The sequence below is a fragment of the Gastrolobium bilobum genome, unplaced genomic scaffold (assembly GCF_033153095.1).
Source record: "Gastrolobium bilobum isolate Gb01-03AN ecotype WA unplaced genomic scaffold, APGP_CSIRO_Gbil_v1 utg36104, whole genome shotgun sequence".
Taxonomy (NCBI): Eukaryota; Viridiplantae; Streptophyta; class Magnoliopsida; order Fabales; family Fabaceae; genus Gastrolobium; species Gastrolobium bilobum.
In genome coordinates this window covers 37444-61573 of record NW_026899283.1, presented here as the reverse complement: position 1 = coordinate 61573, position 24130 = coordinate 37444, and the positions used below count along the sequence as shown (strand labels likewise).

General features: G+C 35.3%; 2 protein-coding genes across 2 annotated transcripts; both read right to left on the bottom strand.

The window, feature by feature from the left end:
- Positions 1–8640: 8640 nt before the first annotated feature.
- Positions 8641–18185, bottom strand: LOC133289154 (uncharacterized). Its single transcript, XM_061487024.1, has 15 exons — positions 18086–18185; positions 16524–16618; positions 15952–16065; positions 15164–15268; positions 14956–15027; positions 13622–13734; positions 13217–13351; positions 12105–12173; positions 11647–11734; positions 11482–11553; positions 11287–11387; positions 10397–10514; positions 9743–9802; positions 9488–9598; positions 8641–8999 (listed from the first exon to the last, which is right to left on the bottom strand). Exons 1-15 carry the CDS (start codon positions 18183–18185, stop codon positions 8889–8891), a joined length of 1464 nt encoding a protein of 487 aa, XP_061343008.1. The 3' UTR covers positions 8641–8888.
- Positions 18186–20098: 1913 nt separating this feature from the next.
- On the bottom strand, positions 20099–24121 carry LOC133289153 (cytochrome b-c1 complex subunit Rieske-4, mitochondrial-like). The gene is made up of 2 exons (XM_061487023.1): positions 23802–24121; positions 20099–21052 (listed from the first exon to the last, which is right to left on the bottom strand). Exons 1-2 carry the CDS (start codon positions 23962–23964, stop codon positions 20409–20411), a joined length of 807 nt encoding a protein of 268 aa, XP_061343007.1. The 5' UTR covers positions 23965–24121; the 3' UTR covers positions 20099–20408.
- Positions 24122–24130: the final 9 nt, after the last annotated feature.

The window sequence follows — 24130 nt, the reverse complement described above, 5'->3', positions numbered from 1 at the left end:
AGAGGCGGTTCTTTCCGTCCAAGGCCCGCTCCTAAATTCCCACTGAAGCATTTCTCCTCTTTCCATTACTGTTCACATCTTTGTTTCAGCGAATTGTTCTTGATCCATGGCTGATTCTAGCTCATTTATCCTTCCTCAAGATATTTCTCGGCTCACGATCACTAGTTCCACTGCTACTGTTGTGCATACAGGTAATAACGTTGCTGGTTTCACTCAAAGTTCATCATTTAGTCATTGGGTTCTTGATTCTGGTGCCTCTGATCATATTTCTGATAATAAATCTTTGTTTTCCTCTCTTTCTACCTCTGGTTATTTGTCTGTTGTCACTATGGCTAATGGTTCCCAGGTTCAGTCTCATGGGATTGGAACAGTACATATCTTTCCCTCTATTACTATTGATAATGTGCTCCATGTCCCTGGTTCACCCTTTAATCTCCTTTCCATTAGCTGTTTAATACGTTCTCTTGATTGTCTCATTTCTTTTACCCAAAATTCTGTTGTTTTACAGGATCGAAATTCGGGGAGGACAATTGGCGACAGATTTGAGTCCAATGGCCTTTACCTGCTCTCCAGCTCCTCTCATGTTGATTCTGTATTAGATTCTCCACTCACTATTCACGCTCAGTTGGGTCATCCTAGTCTTACAAAGCTCCAGAAGACGGTACCACGTTTGTCCAAGCTGTCTACTTTGCAATGTGAATCATGTCAATTCGGGAAACATACTCGCAGTTCTTTTCCTAATAGAGTCAATCGTCGTGCCTCCTCTCCTTTTAGTTTGGTTCACTCGGGGTTATAGATATTTTGTTACCTTTATTGACGATTATTCTCGAAACACTTGGTTATTTTTACTGAAAAACCGCTTTGAGTTGTTCTCCATATTTCAGAAGTTTTATCATGAAATTCTTACTCAATTTGGTATTCCTATCCGCACTTTTCGTAGTGATAATGCTCGTGAGTATCTGTCTCAACCATTTCAATCATTCATGGCATCTCATGGCATTCTTCACCACACATCATGTGCACATACCCCCCCAACAAAATGGGGTTGCTGAAAGAAAAAATCGTCATCTTATTGAAACAGCTCGGACACTCTTAATTCATGGGAATGTTCCTACCAGTTTTTGGGGTGATGCTGTTCTCACCGCATGATATCTCATTAATTGCATGCCTTCCTTTGTCCTTGGTAACCAGGTACCGTACTCTATCTTGTTTCCTCATCAGCCTTTACATTCCTTACCCCTTCGTATTTTTGGTTCTACCTGTTTTGTCCATGAACTCGGTCCCAATCGTGACAAGTTGTCTGCCAAATCCCACAAATGTGTGTTCCTCGGTTACACCCGGACACAAAAAGGTTATCGATGTTACTCTCCCAGTCTCCATCGCTCTTTTGTCTCGGCGGATGTTACTTTATTTGAGTCTGTGCCATTTTTTGGCTCCACCTCCGTTCCCGATGACTCTGTTGATACTCAGTTACCTATACCCTCTGTTCCAATTCAATATGTTCCGGCACCAGATTCCACACCACCAACGCCTATTGTCACTTCTCCATATGTCCCAGCACCAGATCCTCCTCTCCAGGTTTATCACCGTCGGTCACATCCACCCATACCCCAAGACATTGATGAGGTTCCTATGGACTCAGATCTGCCGTCATCAACTCCTGCGGTTTCAGTCCCGCCCTCCGACATTGACCTACCCATTGCTCTCCGAAAAGGTACTCGTAATATTCGTCCTCCACTCAGGTATTCAATAAATATGAGTTATCGTCGCCTTTCTCCATCACATTTTGCTTGTCTTTCTTCTTTGTCTTCTATATCTGTTCCTAAGACTACATGTGAGGCATTATCCCATCCCGGATGACGACAAGCTATGATTGACGAGATGTGTGCACTTCATGGCAGTGATACTTGGGATCTGGTTCCTCTTCCTTCTGGAAAATCTGCTGTTGGATGTAGATGAATATTTACTGTCAAGGTTGGTCCTGATGGACAGGTGGATCGTCTCAAAGCACGTTTGGTGGCCAAGGGATATACTCAGGTGTTTGGTGAAGATTATGGGGATACATTTTCCCCTATGGCAAAAATGGCGTCTGTTCGCCTCTTTATTACTATGGCTGCTATTCGTCACTGGCCGCTTTATCAATTGGATGTCAAAAATGCTTTCCTCAATGGTCATCTTGCGGAAGAAGTTTATATGGAGCAACCTACTGGATTTGTTGCTCAGGGGGAGTCCAGTCTAGTTTGTCGACTCCGCAAATCTTTGTATGGTCTCAAACAGTCCCCACGAACTTGGTTTGAGAGGTTTAGCAACATTGTCCAGCAGTTTGGTATGACTCGGAGTGCGGCTGATCACTCAGTCTTTTATCGCCACTCAGACTCTGGATCTATTTATTTGATAGTATATGTTGATGACATTGTCATTACAGGTGATGACCATCAAGGCATTACTCAGTTAAAACAACATCTCAGTCATCATTTTCAGACAAAGTGTAATGTCCCACATCGGTTGGAGAGGGGAACGAAGCGTGCCTTATAAGGGTGTGGATACCTCTTCTAGTGTGAGGCCTTTTGTGGGGTGTCCCAAGAAACAAAACCGTGAGCTCTCGACGGTGCTTGTGCGCGGGGCAAAGCGGACAATATCATGCTACAGGGTTTGGGGCTGTTACATTTAGGGGCGTGCAAAAAAACTGGTTCACTTGCCCTGCCTTTGATCCGACCTTGACCCGACCCATAAATACCCATATTTTTTGAACTGGTTTAAATACTGACCCACTTTTATTTAGGTCAGTTTTAGACCTGACTCGTTTTAATATTGACCCACTGACCCATGACCTATACCCATTATGTGAAAAAAAAATCACAATTACATTAAAAGAAAAGTTTTAACATAAAACAATTACGTCAAAATCTTTTATGGAAAATATTTTCATAAAAATTTCCGCAAAAATTTTTGACGAAAAATATTTTCATCAAAATTTGTGACTAAAAACATATCGGTAAAAAAATTTGACGAAATATTTTTATTGTCAAATTTTTTTACGGAATCTAAATTTCGTCAAAATATTTCCCAAAAAAATATATTTCTAAAAACTTTCGACGAAACACATTTTCATCGAAATTCTTTGACGGAAAAAAATTTCATCAAAATTCTTTACAGATTTCAAATTTCGGCGAAAGTTTTCGACGGAAACATTTTCGTTAAACTTTTTGACAAAAAAAAATTTCGTCGAAATTTTTAGGGAAACACATTTCTATCAAAAAAATTCGACTAAATATTTTCGTAGAGTTTTTTGATAAAAAATATATCAATCAAAATTTTCAACGAAACATATTTCTGCAAAAAAAATCGTAAATTTTTTTGACAAAAATATTTTGTCTAAATTCTTTAGAGAATCTAAATTTCGTCGAAAGTTTCAAATGAAACATTTTCCTCCAAACAATTTTCATTGAAAATTTTGACGAAACACATTTCCATCAAAAAGTTTTGACGACAAAAAATTTCATTAAAATTCTTTACAGATTTCAAATTTTGGCGAAAGTTTTTGACGGAAACATTTTCGTCATCAAAAAATTTTGACGGCAAAAAATATCGACGGCAAAAAATTTCATCAAAATTCTTTACAGATTTCAAATTTCGGCGAAAGTTTTCGACGAAAATATTTTTGTCATCAAAAAATTTTGACGGCAAAAAATTTCTTCAAAATTCTTTACAGATTTCAAATTTTGGCGAAAGTTTACGACGGAAACATTTTCGTCATCAAAAAATTTTGTTGGCAAAAAATTTGTACGGCAAAAAATTTCATCAAAATTCTTTACAGATTTCAAATTTCGACAAAATTTTTGGTCGAAAAAATTTTCGTTAAATTTTTTGACAAAAAAAAAAAATTTCGTCGAAATTTTTAGCAAAACATTTCCATCGAAAATTTTCAACTAAATATTTTCGTCAAGTTTTTGGATAAAAAATTTCCATCAAATTTTTCAACGAAACACATTTTTATAAAAAAATTCCTTAAATTTTTTTGACAAAAAAAACATTTTGACGAAAAAATATTCTGTCAAAATTCTTTAGAGAATCTAAATTTCATCGAAAGTTTCAAATGAAACATTTTCCTCGAAATAATTTTCGTCAAAATTTTCATCAGAACACATTCCCATCGAAATTTTGAACGAAAAACATTCCGTCAAATTTTTTGACAAAATTCTTTTTTCGTTTAAAACATTTGATGGAAGAAATCATATTCGTCAAAACTGTTGACGGAAACTAAATTTCAATAGAAAGTTTTTTTTGTAAAAATTTCGACGAAAAAATAATTTTGTGATGGAATTTTCGTTTTTTGCAACGTAAAAATTTCGACAAAATTTTGTGAGAAATCCAAGTCAAAAACGGGTCAGGTCAGATTTGACCCAATTTAGAAACCAAGTCAGACCCACTTCAGAAACCAAGTCATACCCACTTCAGAAACCAAGTCAGGTCAGATCCAAACTGGTTCTGAACTAGTTCAACAAAATCCAATCCAAGTCAGACCTGACTTGGATCAAATTAAAGCGGGTCGGGTCAAAATACCTGACCTATAAAAACCAAGTTGGGTCGAGTCGGACAAAAACCTGACCCGACCTGACTCATGCACAGCCCTAGTTACATTTGGTATCAGAGCCTGGCCCTGGACCGTTGTGTACAGCGGGGACGCTGTATTCCCAGTGGGGGAGGATGTAATGTCCTACATCGGTTGGAGAGGGGAACGAAGCATGCCTTATAAGGGTGTGGATACCTCTTCTAGTGTGAGGCCTTTTTGTGGGGTGTCCCAAGAAACAAAACCGTGAGTTCGACGGTGCTTGTGCACGGGGCAAAGCGGACAATATCATGCTACAGGGTTTGGGGCTGTTACACAAAGGATCTCGGAAGACTACGATATTTCTTGGGAATTGAAGTGGCTCAATCCAAGGATGGTATTGTGATATCCCAGAGGAAATATGCTATGGACAATCTAGAGGAGACATCTTTGTTGAATGCTAAGCCCGTCGATACCCCCATGGATCCAAATGTCAAGCTTATGCCAAATCAGGGGGAGCTATTTTCAGATCCAGAAAGGTATAGAAGATTGGTTGGGAAGCTGAACTATCTGACAGTTACTCGACCAAACATCTCATTTTCAGTCAGTGTAGTAAGTCAGTTCTTGAATTCTCCTTGTGAAGATTATTGGAATGCAGTGATTCGTATCCTCAAGTACATCAAGAATTCTCCAGGTAAAGGTCTCCTCTATAAAAACAAAGGTCATACCAGAGTTGAGGGATACTCAGATGCTGATTGGGCAGGTTCTCCCAGTGATAGAAGATCCACATCTGGGTATTGTGTATTCCTTGGAGGTAACTTGGTTTCTTGGAAAAGCAAGAAACAAAGTGTAGTTGCCAGATCAAGTGCTGAAGCAGAATATCGCTCCATGGCCACAACCACCTGTGAACTTATCTGGTTAAAACAACTATTGAAGGAACTCAAATTTGGAGACATTGGCATAACATCTCTCATTTGCGATAATCAAGCTGCTTTATATATTGCTTCCAATCCAGTGTTTCATGAAAGGACCAAACACATTGAGATAGACTGTCATTTTGTTAGAGAAAAAGTTCTCTCTGGAGATATAGTCACTAGTTTTGTTAACTCAACTGATCAATTAGCTGATATTTTCACTAAGTCTTTGAGAGGGCCTAGGATAGATCACATATGTAACAAGCTTGGTGCATATGATTTATATGCTCCAGCTTGAGGGGGAGTGTTGTAAATAATAGTTTAGAATAGTAGTATAGTATAGAAGTCCCACATCATGTATATCTCTTTGTATTTTCTTTCTTTTGAGTTATATAATAGACTCTCCGCTGTGTAGTTAAGACACACGGATTACTTATAAATCTTCTTGTTCTTGATATTCAACATTAATAATGTTGTCTTCTCCTACCAACTTAAGTTTTTTGGTTGAAATTATTACTTTACATGGTATTAGAGTCTCTATGACCAAGTGGTAGAGTTCGATTCTTATTGCCTTCAGTTTAATAATAAATAATTAAATATTATGAAATTCTTAGCATAGTTAGATGAGAGTGTATATTATTCACCCTTCAAGTCACATTAATAGTTTTATATTAAATTTCTCTAACAAATTAGTTGTCCAAACATATACCTTTGGTAGATTGTGGCAAAAAGGCTATTGCATCGTCACCTCTAGATTGGGAACGTTTACTTTTCAGGGTGATAGATGCCAAGTGCTTCAGAGTGTAGTTTCTGCTATGAAGTTTGAATGACTTATGAGTAGAAGTTGCATAGGGTCCTTACCACAGTTTTCTGGAGAGTGCACTCTTTGGTGACATTAGTTTAGTTCCGGTGATTTGTGAGTTCACCGAAGTCCCTTTGAGTTACCACGATTACCACATATCGGGAGATTGAGTTGCACATTGACTTGATATAGGAACTCAGTCCAGTTCTATTTTTCTGCATCAGATGGTTCCTTCTGAGTTGAAAGAATTAAAGAAACAATTGGATAATTTGTTGGAAAAGGTGTTCATACACTTGAGTATGTTTGTACTAGCGGAAAATTCAAAGAATAAGAAAATATTACCACACCTGTTATGGATATGAATATCATATCTCAACTACCTACTAGAATATCTGGTGAGATATGGAATCAGCAAAATCTCAACAACCCCAAACAGCTAAAGGGTATAAGATAAGGATCACATCCCAACAGAAGGAGGTTGAATCACGCTACGATTGGGGGATCTCAAAAGGCACAAGCCTAGGAAGGTAATCCTATAAATAAGAGCCTAAGGACCCCAGGTAAACACTCAGAACACATTTACTACTTTCGCCCACGCTGTGCACACACCCACGCCTTGGCTATAAGCCTATTGCTTGTGCGCAGTGATTGGGACCTCGGCTATAAGCCTAGTATACAGTTGATATACACTATCTCTGAGCGCATACCCTACGGTATAGCAATACGGTCTATCCAGGACCTAACAACACCTTTTCCACAGAAAATTTGGCAGTCAAGTACGGAATTCAGAAATTTGAATTTCATATCAGAAATTTTAGGTACAAATATGAAAAAAATCCTCAAATTTACAAAAGATGAGAAACATGTCAGACGAAAACCGTGTTAATGTGCTTTGTTAAATTAATGGCAATGTCTCTCGAACAAAGTCCATGACCTGCACTTCTCTTGGACTAATTCCAAAACAATTCATTCTAGGACAATTCACAAACCAACCTCATAAAATACTAAAAATGTGTTTCATGATTCCCAAAATCCTTGTCCTAGTGAATATTCCCTTGCAGACAATTCATTCTAGAACAATTCACAAACCAACCTCATTAAATACTAAAATAAGTGTTTCATGATTCCCAAAATCCTTGTCCTGGTGAATATTCCGTTGCAGATAACAGAGAATCAAAATATGGTTCATGTGACTCAAATGAGTACAGAAACTATAACCTCTCACCTTGTCAGAACAGCATGTGAAGGAGATTCTCTGCCGACAGTTTTAATGTATCAAAGTGTGCCAAGAGTCGTGACAAGTTTCCTTTATGTTTGTAAAGATCATGTCTTTTATTTATTTATTTTTTTAAATCAAAAGCATTAAATTTGCTCTAAAATGTTTAAGAGTAGATATTGTACTGGTGTTTGTAATAATTAGTGTTTGTAATCACTGTTGGTGTGTTTTTCCTTGTTGAATGCAGTTCTCTCCTACATAAGTTGGAAGACTCAGTAAGCAAAACAAAGTTTGAATAAAATCTGCATTCATATTAGATTATGAGTTTCTACATATTCTCCCATTTTTCTTGAAAATCGAATTTTTAAACTTTGTCATATTCTCATTAAGATGCAAGTAAGCTTTGCACTTGCCTCAAGTCAAGGATCTTGTCCATTTCAAAAGCATGAAGCCTAAGGATCAAAACAACTAAGGTCTTGGTTGTGACTTGTGAAGCATAGCATGATTATTTATGGTCTCGGCCACAAGTATTGGTATATATTTCTGTTGCCATTGCAATAGTAGTTAACATGTGACCTAATTGGCTAGAAATGTACGAGTGCAGAACACGAATATTGGCTATGCTGATTCTTGTTCCGCTCCTGTATATTCCAAAAGGAAAAAAGATCTCCGAGAGCTCTTTCCTGGACCCAAAAGAGAGTATTCGGGTTCTCCCAATAACTAAAAAGTGTATCATGCCTGAATCTAACTGGGGTTCGCGGTGGTGGAGGAACTGGATCGGAAAAAATAGAGTTTCTAGTTGTAAGTTATCTAATAAAACCGTCGCTGAAATTGAGATATCATTCAAAGAGAAAGAGATCCAATATCTGGAGTTCCCTTGGATAGACCGAGAGAGGGGGGGACAGAGCTTTTGGTTTTTTCATGTTGTCAAAGAATTGAACAATGAAAATAGATGGCGGGTGTCTGATGAGACCATTAAGGATTCAAGGTACATCCAACTACCCTACTGATAATTTCAATAAATTATGCATAGCAGCTTGAAAATAATGAACTTGGCCAAGCATTTTAATCAAGTGTATTTCAGAATCTGAAATAAAGGTTTTATGAACACACATAAAAGATTTACAAAAGAATAAAATATTGAAAAAGATAGTGGCAAGTGTGAAATTACGAGACATAAATATTGGGGTTCGCTTTTTGTCATGTCACATGACAAGACCATTTTCCTGCACACACAAATTAAGTGTGGGTCCCACGCTTAAAAAAAAAAAAGTCAAACTACAATCAGGATACGACGCCGTATCCTCAAGATACGTTGCCGGATCCTTGTTGCAGGAATGAACAGTGTCATTCCTGTAACATGATTCTTATATTTCCCTAAATATTGATAAATATTCCAAAACACCATCAAGGAGTAATGTTTCCCTGTTTTGCCTTTAGGACAAGCTCTTCAGTGGTAGTGCCTATGATCTCATTAGCCCGTTTCAGCCCAACACATTGATACCGGCCAATTGTATCCTGAATTCCAAGCAAAGCTTGTAAGCAACAAAGAAATCAAAATCTTCAGAGCAACATGTCTTTGGTAACAACAATTGAAAATAATCTCCTACCAAACATATCACCCTACAACTCCATCATTCACCCAAATTGAGGTATGCACTTAACTCTACTTGAGAAAAACTAGAAGCTATTACTGTAGATACTACCTCAAAGCAACAAAGAAAATTCCAATTGTCATTTAACACATTCATGCAAGTACACTAAAATCTTCAAAATGGACATAACTGATGCATCATAGAGTAAACAAAATGGCTCGTTCCTTTGGCAAAAAACGGGGCTTTATTTTAATCAAATATGTCCTCAACTGCTTCCACAACCAAAATTACCAAACTTAGTGATAACATATTAGAAACTTTTTTTAGGCAAATCAAAGATACATTTACTTTAAAGTGATGCAATATTGTAAACTTCACCACAGGTATAATCACTTTAGAAGGGATTCTCACCCGAGTAACAATTCCCAACTTCTCTAATTTCTCAACTGCATCATCCACATCAAAATTACAGGTCTCCCCAAACTCGTCTCCGATTAGTTCCTCACACCATTTATCGAGATCCTGATTCACGTTACCATACAGCTTATAAAAGTAGCACTGAGAAAAACTCTTGTTTCCCTAACTATAGGTTAGTATTGCAAAATTAAAAAAGCAATAGAGAAAAATAAGAAAACAAGATTGCTTAATTAATATTGTTGCTTATACCTGTCTTGTAGCTTTTCCCTGTTCCATCAGAATAAAGAATGAAACTATTATCTCTTTGACCTGCACATTAAGAATATAAGATTAGTATATTTTAGATGTTTGGCTGGTGCATAGCTACATACAGCAAAATCACAAGCTGGCTTAAAACTCAAAAAGGGTAGGAGTTGATCTTCCAACAATCTAGTTATTTACTTCTTAATGTAATCAAAGTCAGTCTTATACAAGTGAATAACTGTTTTGTAAACTCTACCTACAATGCGATAGATTACCCACAAAAGAAACAAACAGAAGAGGAGAGGAAATATAAAGCACACAAATTTTTAACGTGGAAACCCTTTAATAATGAGGAAAAATCCATGGGTCAAGCTTAGAGAAAATTATTCCATTATAACAAAGGATAATTATAACATCCTCAAACAATCTACTCTCATTCAAGAGATACAGAAAATATTATAGTCGCACTCATGGTTATTGAAGGGTGACTTGACTAATACAGGACAGTTCCAGGTTATCATTACATTGGAACTGGCTAGCCCTATCTATTTTGAAACGATGACAAAAACAAGTTAACAAAAATACTCATTACTAGCATATTGGAAATATAACTGGAAAACAAATGTAATGACACAAAGCACACATCAAGCTAGCACTTACTTCCTGTTGAATGACATCATCACATAAATGGAGAAGTGTGCCCTTTCCACTGTCCAGTTGTTTGTCATACATTGATTGTGTAATCAAATTTTGGTATGCAGTCAAGTTTTGTTGGAACCTATGGGAAGTTAAAGATTAGAAGCCACATTAGTTAAATAGATTCATCAATCGCATTAACTTTTCTATACACCACAAACTGGTGGTATGTTTGACCCCAAAATATTAAAAAAAGTTAAAATAATCTAAAACCTTGTTGAATGAAATTTAAACAAGGGAAAAGTGTTTGTTCTTTTAAATGACACAACTTCTGTCATTTCACTCTCACAAAAAGGTGAGACCCACAACTGTATATTTTTTTGTCCACTCTCTCTCCTCATTTACTTATCTTTTTGTCTTACTTAAAATGACATAACTTTACATCTTTTAAAATGATATACACTTTTTCCTTTAAACAAAGATTCAATTTTCAACATGACTAAACGACCAGTCTAAACAAGAATATGTTAAGAATGATATAGGAGAAAACCCAAAACCCTTTCAAGAGATACCTCTCATACATGGGCTAAGCGACAAACCCTTACAAATGATTTTAACACCACATTTGAACTCAAAACTTTAAGGCATAGAGTTTATGGGTCTTTTACACTTATATGATCATCATTTGGTCCATTTTTAAATCAATGTGCGACTTCACTATGCACACTTGAATATTTCCAACAGAATATACTCTAAAAATACCTGATCTAGCTTAAATTCAAATATTAACCACCACCTTTGAATGCCCATTATTAAGAGTATCAAATCTTAAGAGTTATTGTTGCAGGTACAGTTCTCAAAATAATCAATGCAAAACATTCATTTCCAAAGAAAGGAAACCGTTACATGCTTACGTGAAGTATGTTTTAACACAATAACCAACTACCGTGGAGAGAATGGCAACAATGACCCGAAAATCAGCTGTAGGCATTTGAAGGGAACTAACTACAGCAACCTGTGAAGAATAAACATATTAAGTGCATTAGAGCAAGATGACAAAGAACAATAACACTATGATAGAGAAACTTGATTTGTATTGAAAAACTAACCAGCCCAACTATAGCAGATACAAGAAACTTGACCCAATCCATTGGAGTCAAACCAGGATTTTTCTTTTCTGGCTGTCAAGTAAAAAGTTCAGAACAAAAGGAAATTTGGTAATAACACATCCATTGGAATGTTATGGAAAATAATTCACAAATGAGGTAACTCACAAGAACAATTTCCATATCAGCCATTGGAATGTTTTTGAAATGCTTCACAGTTATTCCTCGTTCTGATTTTGAATTGTTACTGGCTTGCCTGAAGAAAAAAATTCCAACTTATACTTAAATTAAATACTATTCATGGTTTATCTACAACAGTTTTATTAATTCCAAGCATAACTTACAAGAACCCAACCCTACGAAGATAACTCAAATTCCTCATTTTTCAAACATAAACTGATATGTTCAATGTGATGACTTGAGAAACTATGATTCCGGCTTTGAAAGGGAAAAGGACTACGTACTAAACTACAATTACAAGAGAATTTTCAGAACAACTTTTTTTATTATTTCTATAGATAATAAACAAACAAGTTTGTAATTATCTGTCTTTTCTTTAATGAAAGAAGATTTTGATTCTAACAAATAAGCATTGTAGAAATTAGAGAGATATAAGGCAGCACTACCTGTATACAACAATTATCCTATCAAATGTAGGTTCTTGGATTAAGGTCTTGTTCAGCAAATTACTGAAACTGGAAATTGCACCAAACAATCTCATGAGTTACAAGATAATCAAATATTCAAGATTTATAATTTTAATGCATGAGCTTAGCAATTTTGGCGAGAAAGAAAACAGCCTGCATTTCTCAGATAAATGCAACAATAAACATGGAACTGTGAGCCTTATGAATCATTTTCTGAATCTATGAGAAATCTAAATTCAAAGTTTCTACTGGAGGACTACTAGCTTGTAAATGTTCATTGTTAAAATTTCCACAAGGCTGTACTGCTGTAATGGTTGTGATTCCAGAATAATTAACTTTTATTTGACATCAAGTAGATAACGATAATTTGAATCTTCCGTTAAATGGAAGCTATTGTTCTTGACTGGTCTCCACAGCCCAATACATATGGGCCGCCCATTAAGGGATCACTTTCTTGCCTTCCCATACTAATCACATAGACCTTAATGCAGATGATGTCTCACTCCCTTACACAGCTCACCCTTTGTACAAGATGGTGGAGTAATTTCTCATATACAACAGTGAGGTAGTGGGAAAAACAATTAAACTCTTTCTCTCATATCGTTAGGGAATATTTTTCACCTATATATACCTCTCTTCACTCGTGGAAGAGGCACCTTGGATTTATATATTTTATAAGTTGTTACTCTACTGAAATTTAGAGCTACCGTGCTCTTACACATTTCCCATCTCTAAGCCGCACCTGAGATAGCACTTGCGGTGACTCCTTTAGAACTTTGGTTTATACCATGGCCTCCTATAGCAATCACACAATCAGATACTTTACCCTCTAAGGGATATACAAACCTAGCTCTACTGCACCACAATTTAGCTGCAACATAGAGGATTTACACAAGTCTAAATTAGCAGAAGTAGGAAACATTATTCAAGACGATGCTAAGCATATATTATAATAATGTCATATAAATGAACTATGAAGTGTCCCATTTCAGAAAGAAAAGAAGATAACAGGGATAACAAGAGAAGCAGCTGAAGCAACCACAAGAAGATGGACAACACACACACAATAAAAAAAAAAGATTCAACAATACCTCAATGGCATATTCTCAAGACGTATCCGTTCATATAGGTCACCTCGATAAGCTTCTTTTGAGTCAATTTCATCATCCTTCTTAGCATCTTTCTTGTGATGCCTTTTTGACCTTCTTGATATAAACTTTTCCAACCTGCAAGAACCATATATTTTAAAGGATTCCAAAGAAAAAGCCTAAGAAACATGCTATGAATGCTCTGGTAGATTCACAGGTAAGTAGCCATTATATAGGTTCCAGGGTAAGGCCTTTCACTGCTAAGAAGGAGCAGATGATAATGACTATATTCATTCAAACATGAAAATAAAAAAGTTCAAATAATTATTGAAATCATGACTTGTCATAATGAATTCTTGATTCGCATCAATTAATGAAAATTCAACTCCAAGCGTAAGTGTTCCTTACCTAGTTAGTCTCAATAGGTATGCCCAAAAACGTCCTATGAGCATGTCAACTTTCTCCGTGATAAAATAATCGGTTGTTTTATCAATTCCAATGCCGCGTCGAAAGATAACATACTAAAATAACAGGAGGATGTATTAACTTGCCATTTAACAAACAGACTAAGACCATGTAACTAAAAAACTAATTCTGATTGTTGTTTTTATGTATGCAGGATCATCCTACCTGTTATGTTGAAATAAATATAAATAAGCTTCTAGATTGTGTGCGTGCGCGCACGTGCATGGTGTGTATTTGTGTACGAATATGTATATGTGTGTGTGAGGGAGAGAGAAGAAGAATGGAGAAAGGGAGAGATCAACTGCAGTCAAGCTAGCATCAAACAAGTAAAGATGTAATAAAAGCAAACTTGTTTTTTACAAACACAAAAAGTTTACTTTTTAGTAATTCCCAGTCTTTAGTTCAAATCTTCAAGGTTGGACGACTACCATAACATTAAGTGCATATTCATCAACATGTATAAATTTGTCACTCAAAACATGTTTTGACTTTATGAGGAAGATCAGGTTAATTTTGTTTTCCCAGCAAAAACATCCAACTCTTCACATATGAACAACTGTCTCGAAAGAAGCACCTTCAGAACAAGTTGTTAGGCATTATCAACTCTCTTTTTTTATTTTTGTTTCAAGTAAGATATTTCTAACAAAATGAATATTTAATAAATCAATCCACCCGTAACAAAAAATTATAATTTGTAATTGTGAATCTAGAAGGATACTTTAATATCTCAAAAGGCAAAATGAAGCTCAACTACAAGATTATGTTATGTATAATAAACCTTTTCAGTCCTCTATGATACCCATCACTTAATGAAATGGGAGAATAATGTTAGGACTTCAAAAGTTTCTAAAGACCTAAATAGACCTAGATTATCAATTTTTGTCAATTTGTTTTTTCATGCAGCTAACTTGATGAGTAACACCACCAGGAAGATTATATGGATGGAAAATTATCAACATCTTGCAACACCTTAAGATCAAATATCATGCAGTTGATACTAGATTGACAAGCATGGAGATACAAAACTGCAAAAAGACCTTAGAACAAATCAAAACCCCATCTCATAAATCAAAAGAAATCAAAATTTCAAACAGATGGAAGATGATGACTCATAAATACAATTGCATACAGCATCCTTGAACTCAATTTATTCAAACCCCAATGGCCAAATAAACAAAAGAACTTCCCAATGCAGAAAACAAAATAATGAACACCATGGTGCCAAAAAATCCTTGATGGATGGATATGTACTCCTTATTCTAGATTTAAAGTCATACCTTATCACAGAAATCTGGAAGGTTATCATAGTGATGCGTTTCAAAATACTTTTTCAAAAGCACCTTGTCAAGCTACATTCAGCAAAAACACTGAGATCAGCAACTGTTATCAGCACAATCAAGCATCTCAAGTAACCTATGCCATTAAAGACACATAAATTATGCTTGTACATTAAGAGTTACAAAATTCAATACTGAGTTTGCAAACCTTAGATTCATTAACAGTGATGGGAAGATTTAGAAGATACTGTCCAGAACGTGCAACTTCAATCTCATCTTGAGTAGCAATCTTGAAGTTGCTCTTTCTCATGACCTGCATAAAGAATCAAAGAATCTTCAGATTACAAGAGAAACAGATATGAAAAATATGGGCTTAATATTTCTGCTTTTGTTGCAAAATTTGTTTTCTGCCACACTCACATAAAAGTGGGTGGATCCCATTAATTTTTTCTCTTTCATCTCTTTACAATGGGATCCACGGGAGAGAAAAAAAAAAAATCGATAGCAAAAACAAAAGTATTTTTCCCTAAAAGTATATATGTATTGCTACTTTCTTTCAATCAGTCCCCGAATGTTGTTCATGTAAATCTTATTCACCAAATACCTTTATGCCATACAACTACCTCAAGCTTCACCCTTTTCATGCCCTCACAGTGTTTACTCTACAAACTAAAGGCTTTTAACCACATTACTTATGTTACAGAAAAAAGTAGTTGATTAACCTTGTCATTCTTATACCAACACAGGGAAAATCAATTGAGCCAAAGTCACAAACCCTACAATGCCTCATCCTTCATCAATTCCTGGACAAAGCTAAACTATTACTAAATTATTCCTCTATTCAAAGGTAGTTTCATTCTTTGTATTACATATTGTCATGCATTGAGTTTTTCTGTTTCATTTTAATATTCATACTATAAATCCTTGACTGGTCCAACTTGCTTTGAAAGTAGGTTCAGATGTAGACATTGGAAATTCATGTAGTATCCAAAATACCTCAAAAAGGTACGTCAAGAAATTCTGTTCTAGTCCATCAATTTCTTTCGGAGTTAACTTCTGTTGTTCCATCTTCTGTGCTCCGGATACAGGATCAAAGAGGGAGTAGAGTTGCTGTAGGCACAAAATGATCAGGCTCCAAACATATGGCTAGCTAAGAGAATGCATCCTCTCATGTGAATTTTTTACATGACCTTGTCATATGAAAATTCTGTGTCTTCTCTCATATTATCAAAAGAGAAAGATAGACACAATATCAAATTTTTACATTAAATTTGTGAATGGATTCTCTCATGGGTTCTTTTAACATGACCTTGTTAGTTCATGTGAAAATTTTGTCTATATCTGATATTAAATCATAGAATTGACCCTCACTCCTACTTTTGCAAGTCAGGGAGGCTTGTGTACCGGGGTTTTCCCTTTATCTAATATTAAATGAGTGAGACCCTATTATAATTTGTGAAAACCTATATAAAAAGTGAGATAGACACAAGTTTTATGAGACAAGATCACACAAAAATTTAAAAACATTCCGCGCTAATTATATCTCAAAATGGTCAAGAAAAGAATACCATCATGTCCTCAAACTGTAGAAGGTACCAAGCTCGAATTGTATACTCTACTCTTTTGCATAGCTTCAAAAACTCAGCTTTGTCGGAACTATGTTCTGCACATAGTACCCAAATGACTCAACTCCACAGAGAATAGCAGCTTTGGAAAGAAGGAATGGGGGAAAGCTGTTTATATATCATTTCATCTAAATCAAAATTGAAAACTTTTAACTCAACAAATGCACTAAACAATTGAATTATATATGGGGTAGGCAATATCATGAAATTTTATGCCAATTTTGTTTTTGAAGGGGCCCCAACACCGAAAAGAACCAAAAATCCTCTGTTCCAAGTAAAACTAAGAATACAACCAAGCACAATAATGTTCAAAGAGACCCAAAATAGCAAATTTCTCGTACCAAAAAGTTCAGAGAGCCTTTTAAAAACGACCAAGAGAAGAAATTACATGCAACATGTTACTCTCCAAACTTAGATAAATGATTATATATATGCTGATTAATAAAAGAGAAAGAAAAATAATGAAATGAATTTGGTAATGTTAGTTATGGGAGAAACTAAATGATATGTAAGAAGGGTAATACTTCTCTTATGTTGTATAAGAGAAGTACTATCTCATGCTCAAACAAAAAGTAGGAGAGAGAAAAAAGTTAAAGGTGAGAGAGAAAAAATTTGTGGGACCCATTTGAGAAATGTGAGTGTAGGAGATAATATTTTGTTTATGTAACATGAGAAAAGTAATTCCCATGTAAGAAACATAATTATTTAAAGAGTAAATATCATTTTTAGTCCCTAACAAAAAACACAGTTTTCACTTTAGTCCCTTACAAAAATAAATTAGTCAATTAGTCCCTAACAAATTCAAAGTGGACCCATTTAGTTGAAATCGTGGTCCCTCACAAATTCAAAAAAGACCCATATTAGTCGCTCGAAAGGACTAAAATGGGTCCACCTTGAATTTGTTAGGGACTAATTGACTAATTTATTTTTGTAAGGGACTAAAATGGGGACCGTATTTTTTGTTAGGGATCAAAAATGGTTTTACTCTTATTTAAGTAATAAACTCTCAAATTGGACTACACAAAATTTTACAGTAAATAAATTAACTCATGAGAATTAATTATAGAATCATACCCTAATTTACTCTCATCTAAATATTCGATACCTAAGGACTAATATGATAAAAAAATATCAATCATATTAGTTTTTAGTACCACATACATTAGTGACACTTCTAGTTCTTAGAGATTATCTTTGCGACTTCAGAAATTAATATATATTCAAATTTGAGCTTTACTCTTATTTAAACAAATATTTAGTCCTTAAATACAACATACATTAGTGAGATTTCTACTTCCTAAGGAATATTTTTGCTAATAAGAAATTAATATATATACAAATTTGCCATAAAAAATAGCAATTTTTATGATTACGAGAAGGGTAATAAACAACAAAAAGAAGAGAAAAAAAAAAAAAAAAAAAAACAAGATAGAAACGAATTCCAAGGTAATAAGTTTTTAGCAAATGCATATAGGAAAAAGAAAAAAGGTTGAGACAAAACATACTAATAAGGTTGGCCAATGTCATGGTGAGCTTAGGCTTCAAAATTGGAATGACGGATTCACGCTCTAACCGAATGAATTCTTTGTTCTTCTCGAGACCCATTCCTTTTGAATCCAAACGTGCCATCTTTGGTTTTCTTTTAAGCTAAATCAAAGGGTGCTTAAAACAACCGTTTATATACGATTTGTGAAAAAGGGTACGTGAAACTTAGATGAAACTAAGTCTTTCTTCGCAACACATCATGGAATAAGATTCATGCTTGGCAAACCAGGCACAAAGATGCTTCACATTGCTATAACAACCACGCCACAAAATAATAATAATTCAAGTTCCTGTTTAACAAATGAAACCACCACATGCGTGTTGGTTGGTCACATCAGTAATGTTGTCTAGAGAATGAAGGTTCGGTTTCTTCGGAAGGGAATTCACGTACATGGCCAAGCGATTGTTCATCTTTCTGAAAGTGAGGGACAAAGAGAGTTAAATTATAGTTGTACCTACGTGAATCTAAAAACAAAATAAAATATGGTTTGATTTATTCAAACCTAATGTTATATTCTCAAAATAGATTAACTCATGCTTTATGCTATTATTTTTTCTTTTTTCTTTTCCCATTCAAATTAAAGTTGTTTTTCATTTTAAAATGTCCATTGAGTGAAATTTTTTTTGCTGAGACAGAAAATTATTTCAATTGAAAGGTGAAAAAAAATCATACTTGTTTTTTCTCATTAAATTTCTCTCTAAATTGATATAGTGCATGCATGTCACATTAAAAAAAAAACATGAATTTGCAACTCTATATATTCATTAAACATTTCTTTTAAATGTCAGTCAGATAAACACTGCCCAACTTTATTGGAGTATAACAAGAAGGGGACTCACGTCAATGTCAAGCATGACAAAAAACAAAAACATAAGGGATTATCATTTCTTTGGCAGAAGATAAACCATGTTGTTTCATATCTAGCAATCTTTCATCTAGATTACGGAATCAACATTCAACATATTATTTTATGTATACACTACTAAAACTTTTCTCTAATTAATCACCCTACATTCTCTAAATTCTCACTTGAGTACAAGAATAATTATCTAATTGTCATAGAAAGTGTTATGAATAAGAAATGAGTAGAGTTGAAAATTGAAGAAGAAAAGGGAATATGAAAGAGTGTATGACATGTGGTCATGTAAGACGATTTCGGCCATTTTCAAATACATCAATAGTTACCAACAACATAACACGATAGAGAGTGAAAAAAGATCAACTATTAATTTATCTATGACAACTGAATGATCTTTCCGTCTCAAAACCACGTCATTTTGATCTCAATGTAAATAACTTATTTACATTGACGGTAGAAAAAGTAATTTAATTTGAACAATAGTTCTTGACGTGATACACATTTTATTATGTAATAAATTGGGTAAAAAATTATAGTACATATATGGGACAAATTATTTTTACACCAACATAAAAATAAAAATTTAAGATTTATTTATTAAATTTTTATCATTAATTTGCTTGTTTTAATAAATCGTATATCTAATATATCAAATTGTTAGATATAAATAAAATAAATAGCCAAGATTAAAAATATAATTTACACCAATGTAAATTAATCTTGACCCTCTATGTATAAATGTGTGCGTGAATTTTTATACAAAATTAGAATAATTTATGTGCAAAATAAATAACTTTTCTTATTTTGTGACTTGCTTCAAATCAATTAGGGAAGGCTTGATAAACGAGGTATACTTAAAAACTTGAAGTTTTATCACAATTTATAATCTTAAATAATAAGCTAGGTCAGTCATGCAATTTAGCCTGCATCAAATTCATAGGCAAGACTAAACATAAAATATTCAACGTGAATCTAGCCTTTTAGATGTGACAAGATCTATTTACACCACAAATTATAACTACCACATGTTGTACACAAAAAAGCAAATTGCCAACTTACCCGTAAACTACCTGTAATTGAATTTCCATTCTTCTCTAAAGAGTAAAGGCAGTAGAGGGAAGCATGTTATGGCAGCTTTGGCATACTTAATGGCTAAGCAAATGTCAAAATGATATGCATGATGCAAATTCAACATTCCTTAAGTCGACAGCTATATACTAAGCAAGAGCCAGGCGATTATTGATATAAGTCTCGCCAAACAGTAACAGTTACAATTTCCGAGCTACATAAACCACTTGCTAAACATTACGGATAAGGGACACACAAAGTAAAATAGTTTTAAAAGGCACATTTCATCATTATCCAATAAATTAAAAGAAAAAAAATTGTAAACTTGTTCCACAAGGGTGCAGGACCATCATTTTCAACCAATCATCAACTTGTTATCTTCCATGAAGGTGTAAGTGGGAACCTCAAGATTGTATGGTGCTGGTCCCTTCCTAATTCTGCCAGAAATATCATAATGTGATCCATGGCATGGGCAAAACCATCCACCAAAGTCACCAGCATTTGGCAATGGAATGCAACCTAAATGTGTGCAAACCCCAATCACAATGAGCCATTCTGGGTCCTTGACTCTATCTGAGTCCTGCTGGGGATCACGAAGAGATCCAACATCAACACTGTTTGCCAGATTAATATCATCCTCTGTTCGGCGCCTGATGAACACCGGCTTTCCACGCCACTTCACAGTCACCGTAGAGCCGGGCTCGATGCTGGAGAGATCAACCTCGAGCGAGGCCATAGCAAGAACATCCTTACTGGCAGACATGCTGAGCACAAACTTGAGTATAAGGAGACGTACCAGAGAAGCATAGACAAACCTACCACCTGTTAGGACAAAGTAGGCAAATGCCTTCTTGCTTGGGTCACCTGGTGGAAATCTTTCATGGTTGTGCTCATCATAAACAATCTTAGAAGTAGGGTTCTTAACAGCAGCGACAGTTGCTGGAATCTCAGGAATAATGCTGTTTTCCTTTGGGTGAATCAGTGATTCAGTAGCAAAACCTGGACAAAATCAGTTGGACAAACAAAATAATAAATCAATTACTGGGGGGGAAAAAAAAGCTTGCTTCAACCTAATTAAAGAACCTAAAGACTAGGCATAAGCACTATTATTGCAATAAAAACCACTCGCCATAAAATCTGTTAGGTGATGGGATCAGTACGTGGATAAGCTGTTAGCTGTTAGTCTGTTATACGCGTAGTTAGGTAGTTATGATATAGTTGTAGAATTGTTACTTAAGAGTCATCCTCAAGAAGTGCATAAAGGGGGGATAATCTGTACTTTGTGATCATCTGAATAATAATCTGAAGTTTTCCTTCGTTCCTTTCCTCTTTTCCTTTTCTCTTAAGGGTTCCTACCCTTAACACTGGTGCTTTCATTCTCTTCATCTTCTTGATTTCACAATAAGAGTTCAAGAACTTTCAGAAGAGTTTAATTCATTTCAGCAACATGTTCACATCAATCTTGAAGAGATTCGTGTTCAAGCTACTGACACCAGAAACCAAATCGCTATGTTAGTGAATCAATGCAGCAATTTCAAGAAGTTTTTCTTGGTCGCAATGCTCAACCACGTGATTCACCTCCTATCAATCCTCAGGTGGAGGTTTCTCCCTTGTTTCAGAGTTCGACTAAGCTCGAGAATCATGACCAGCATTCCTTACTCAAAGGGGTGAGAATGGAGATTCCTCTCTTTATTCGTCTCGATCCAAGAAAAGATTCAAGAATGGGAGAAGTACAGATCCAGAGTCAACAAAAACCCATAATTGCAATTTCTCCGACACCATTAATGGGTTGTGGCAATGGTGGTGTCAATCATCACATTCACACTCAGAAACAGAAACAGAAACAACCCATCTTGCAAAAATCTCCAACAACAATGGCTGATATGAGCCAAGAACAAGATCATTCAATGGTGGGGCCCACTGACCTCTTCTTGTTGCGTCTCAACAGCTTCAACAAATGCCAGCCACCATTTGGGTCAAGAGGTTTCCTAACACCCCACCATACACGCAAATTGTTCGAAGGAAATTCCACACAGAAGTGATGTTTGTTATTCGGCCATGATTGTGGATCTTGCTCAGAATTCACGGTGCATATATGCGTTAATGGTCTTCGCTGACATGAGATGCCATGGTTTTATGTCTACCGTGCATAGCATTTCAGGGGGTGTGTGTATTAATGCGGAGCTTGCAGCCTTAGAACAGTGTAGACAGATACACATACATTCAGTTGCTGCTGGGCTTGATTTGCAAGTGGTGAGATACAATGCTGAAACAGTATATTTCATTTCTTTATTCTTCTTTTGTTTTCCTCGGGACCCAGGTGAATCTCCAATTTTTTATTTTTACTTTTGTTGTTGTATCCATGGAACCTTGAGGACAAGGTTCAATGTCAAGGGGAGGGGAATGTTAGGTGATGAGATCAGCACGTGGATAAGCTGTTAGCTGTTAGTCTGTTATATGAGTAGTTAGGCAGTTATGATATGGTTGTAGAGTTGTTACGTAAGAGTCATCCTCAAGAAGTGAATAAAGGGGAGATAATCTGTACTTTGTGATCATCTGACTAATAATCCGAAGTTTTCCTTCTTCCTTTCCTCTTTTCCTTTTCTCTTAAGGGTTCCTACCCTTAACAAAATCCCGACTTGTGAGAGTAAACAAATAATATGTCTGTACTTTTTAACAGTATAGACAAGTTGCTCCACCAGAATAGACAGACCTTACTAATGAATAACAGAATCATTGAATAAATGATTTGTTACAAATTATTGATCCATTGATACTGAAGAGAGGAAACATATGATAGTAGCAGAAAAAGATACCACACATTCAACAGTCTCAAAGACTTCTTATATTAAGCCCATCAAATATGTTTAGTCTTCCTCCAAATATTAGAAAAAGAGAATAAAAGAAAGAAAAATGGATGAAAACAACTATTAAATTCAAAGCCTATTCAAATCACAGCATCCATTGACTGAAGTAAGAAAGTCATACGGCATTTTAATTTGGAAATTGGAACCACACGGTTCCTAATTATGTTTATCACATCAATATCTACATAACCATGGCTTTGCAGCTTTTTTCTTTCCTTCTTTTTTGACAAAACATAGATGAACTATTTACCGAAACTGAAAAAACTTCATGATTTCAATCCATATAAGGTTTCAGTGATAGCAGCAATTTATCTTCAGCGGGTAGTAGTAGTACTACCACATGCAAAGGAATAAATAAAAGTTAGGCAGTAACTTCTTTCAAGTGTTAGTTTATCTCTATACTACTAAGTTTCCTTCTTTACTTTCAGTTAGTGTATGTTTGGATAGAAGAAAAGGAAGGGAAAAAAGTGGTTTTATATAGGTAAACCTTCCTCTTGTTTAGGTGTTTTAAAAGGAAGGTAAGAAAAAAAGGGAATTTCATATGAAAATCCAAAACCCTCCCTCCCTTATTAACTTTTTTGAACATTCAAAGCACCCCAAAATTTTCGGACGATTTTAAACATCCAAACAAATAGAAAGAATATCGTTACTCAAATTTCCATTCTCTACCCTTTTTTCCTTTGATTCCTTTCCCCCCTCACTGAACATCCCAACATGCCCTAAATCCCAGTGCTTTACTTTCTCACACTCCTAATTTCAATCACAATATTAATCCTAATTCATAAAGAATAAAAAAATTCCAATAAACCATGCAACGATAAGTCAGATTAAAATGATTTCAAAACATATAGAAAAGGAGGGGCAAAAGGGTAAAATCAAACCTCGGAAGGGAAGAAGGAAATGAGAAAAGGGGTTAGGATCGGAGGAAGGAACGGATCGGTGGTCATCGACGGGGTTCCGAGAGAGGTAAACGGAAACGGCGTGATTGGCCCTCAAAGGAGATGAAGAGAGAGAAGAAAGCCTCTTAGCTGCAACCCTCAACATGATGTTCTTCCACTTTTTTCACTCTTTTTTTTTATTTTTATATATTTTTTTAAAATGGAACTTGTAAAAATATGAATTGTGAATGCAGTGTTGTATGTTGATGTGCCTTTCAGAATAAAGAGTTAGAGAGAGAAGGAGAGAGAGAGAGGGATATTCGGAGGATTTG

Bases quoted from the DNA above. Each gene is read 5' to 3' on its own strand.
- LOC133289154 (XM_061487024.1), bottom strand. From the start codon at position 18,185: ATGGGTCTCGAGAAGAACAAAGAATTCATTCGGTTAGAGCGTGAATCC. The intron at 9,803-10,396 runs GTAAGTGCTAGC...CTTAATGTGCAG, and splicing joins ATGATGTCATTCAACAGGAA to GTCAAAGAGATAATAGTTTC. The intron at 9,000-9,487 runs GTGAGAATCCCT...CTTGGAATTCAG, and splicing joins AGTTGGGAATTGTTACTCGG to GATACAATTGGCCGGTATCA.
- LOC133289153 (XM_061487023.1), bottom strand. From the start codon at position 23,964: ATGTTGAGGGTTGCAGCTAAGAGGCTTTCTTCTCTCTCTTCATCTCCT. The intron at 21,053-23,801 runs GTTTGATTTTAC...GATTTTGTCCAG, and splicing joins TTTCCTTCTTCCCTTCCGAG to GTTTTGCTACTGAATCACTG.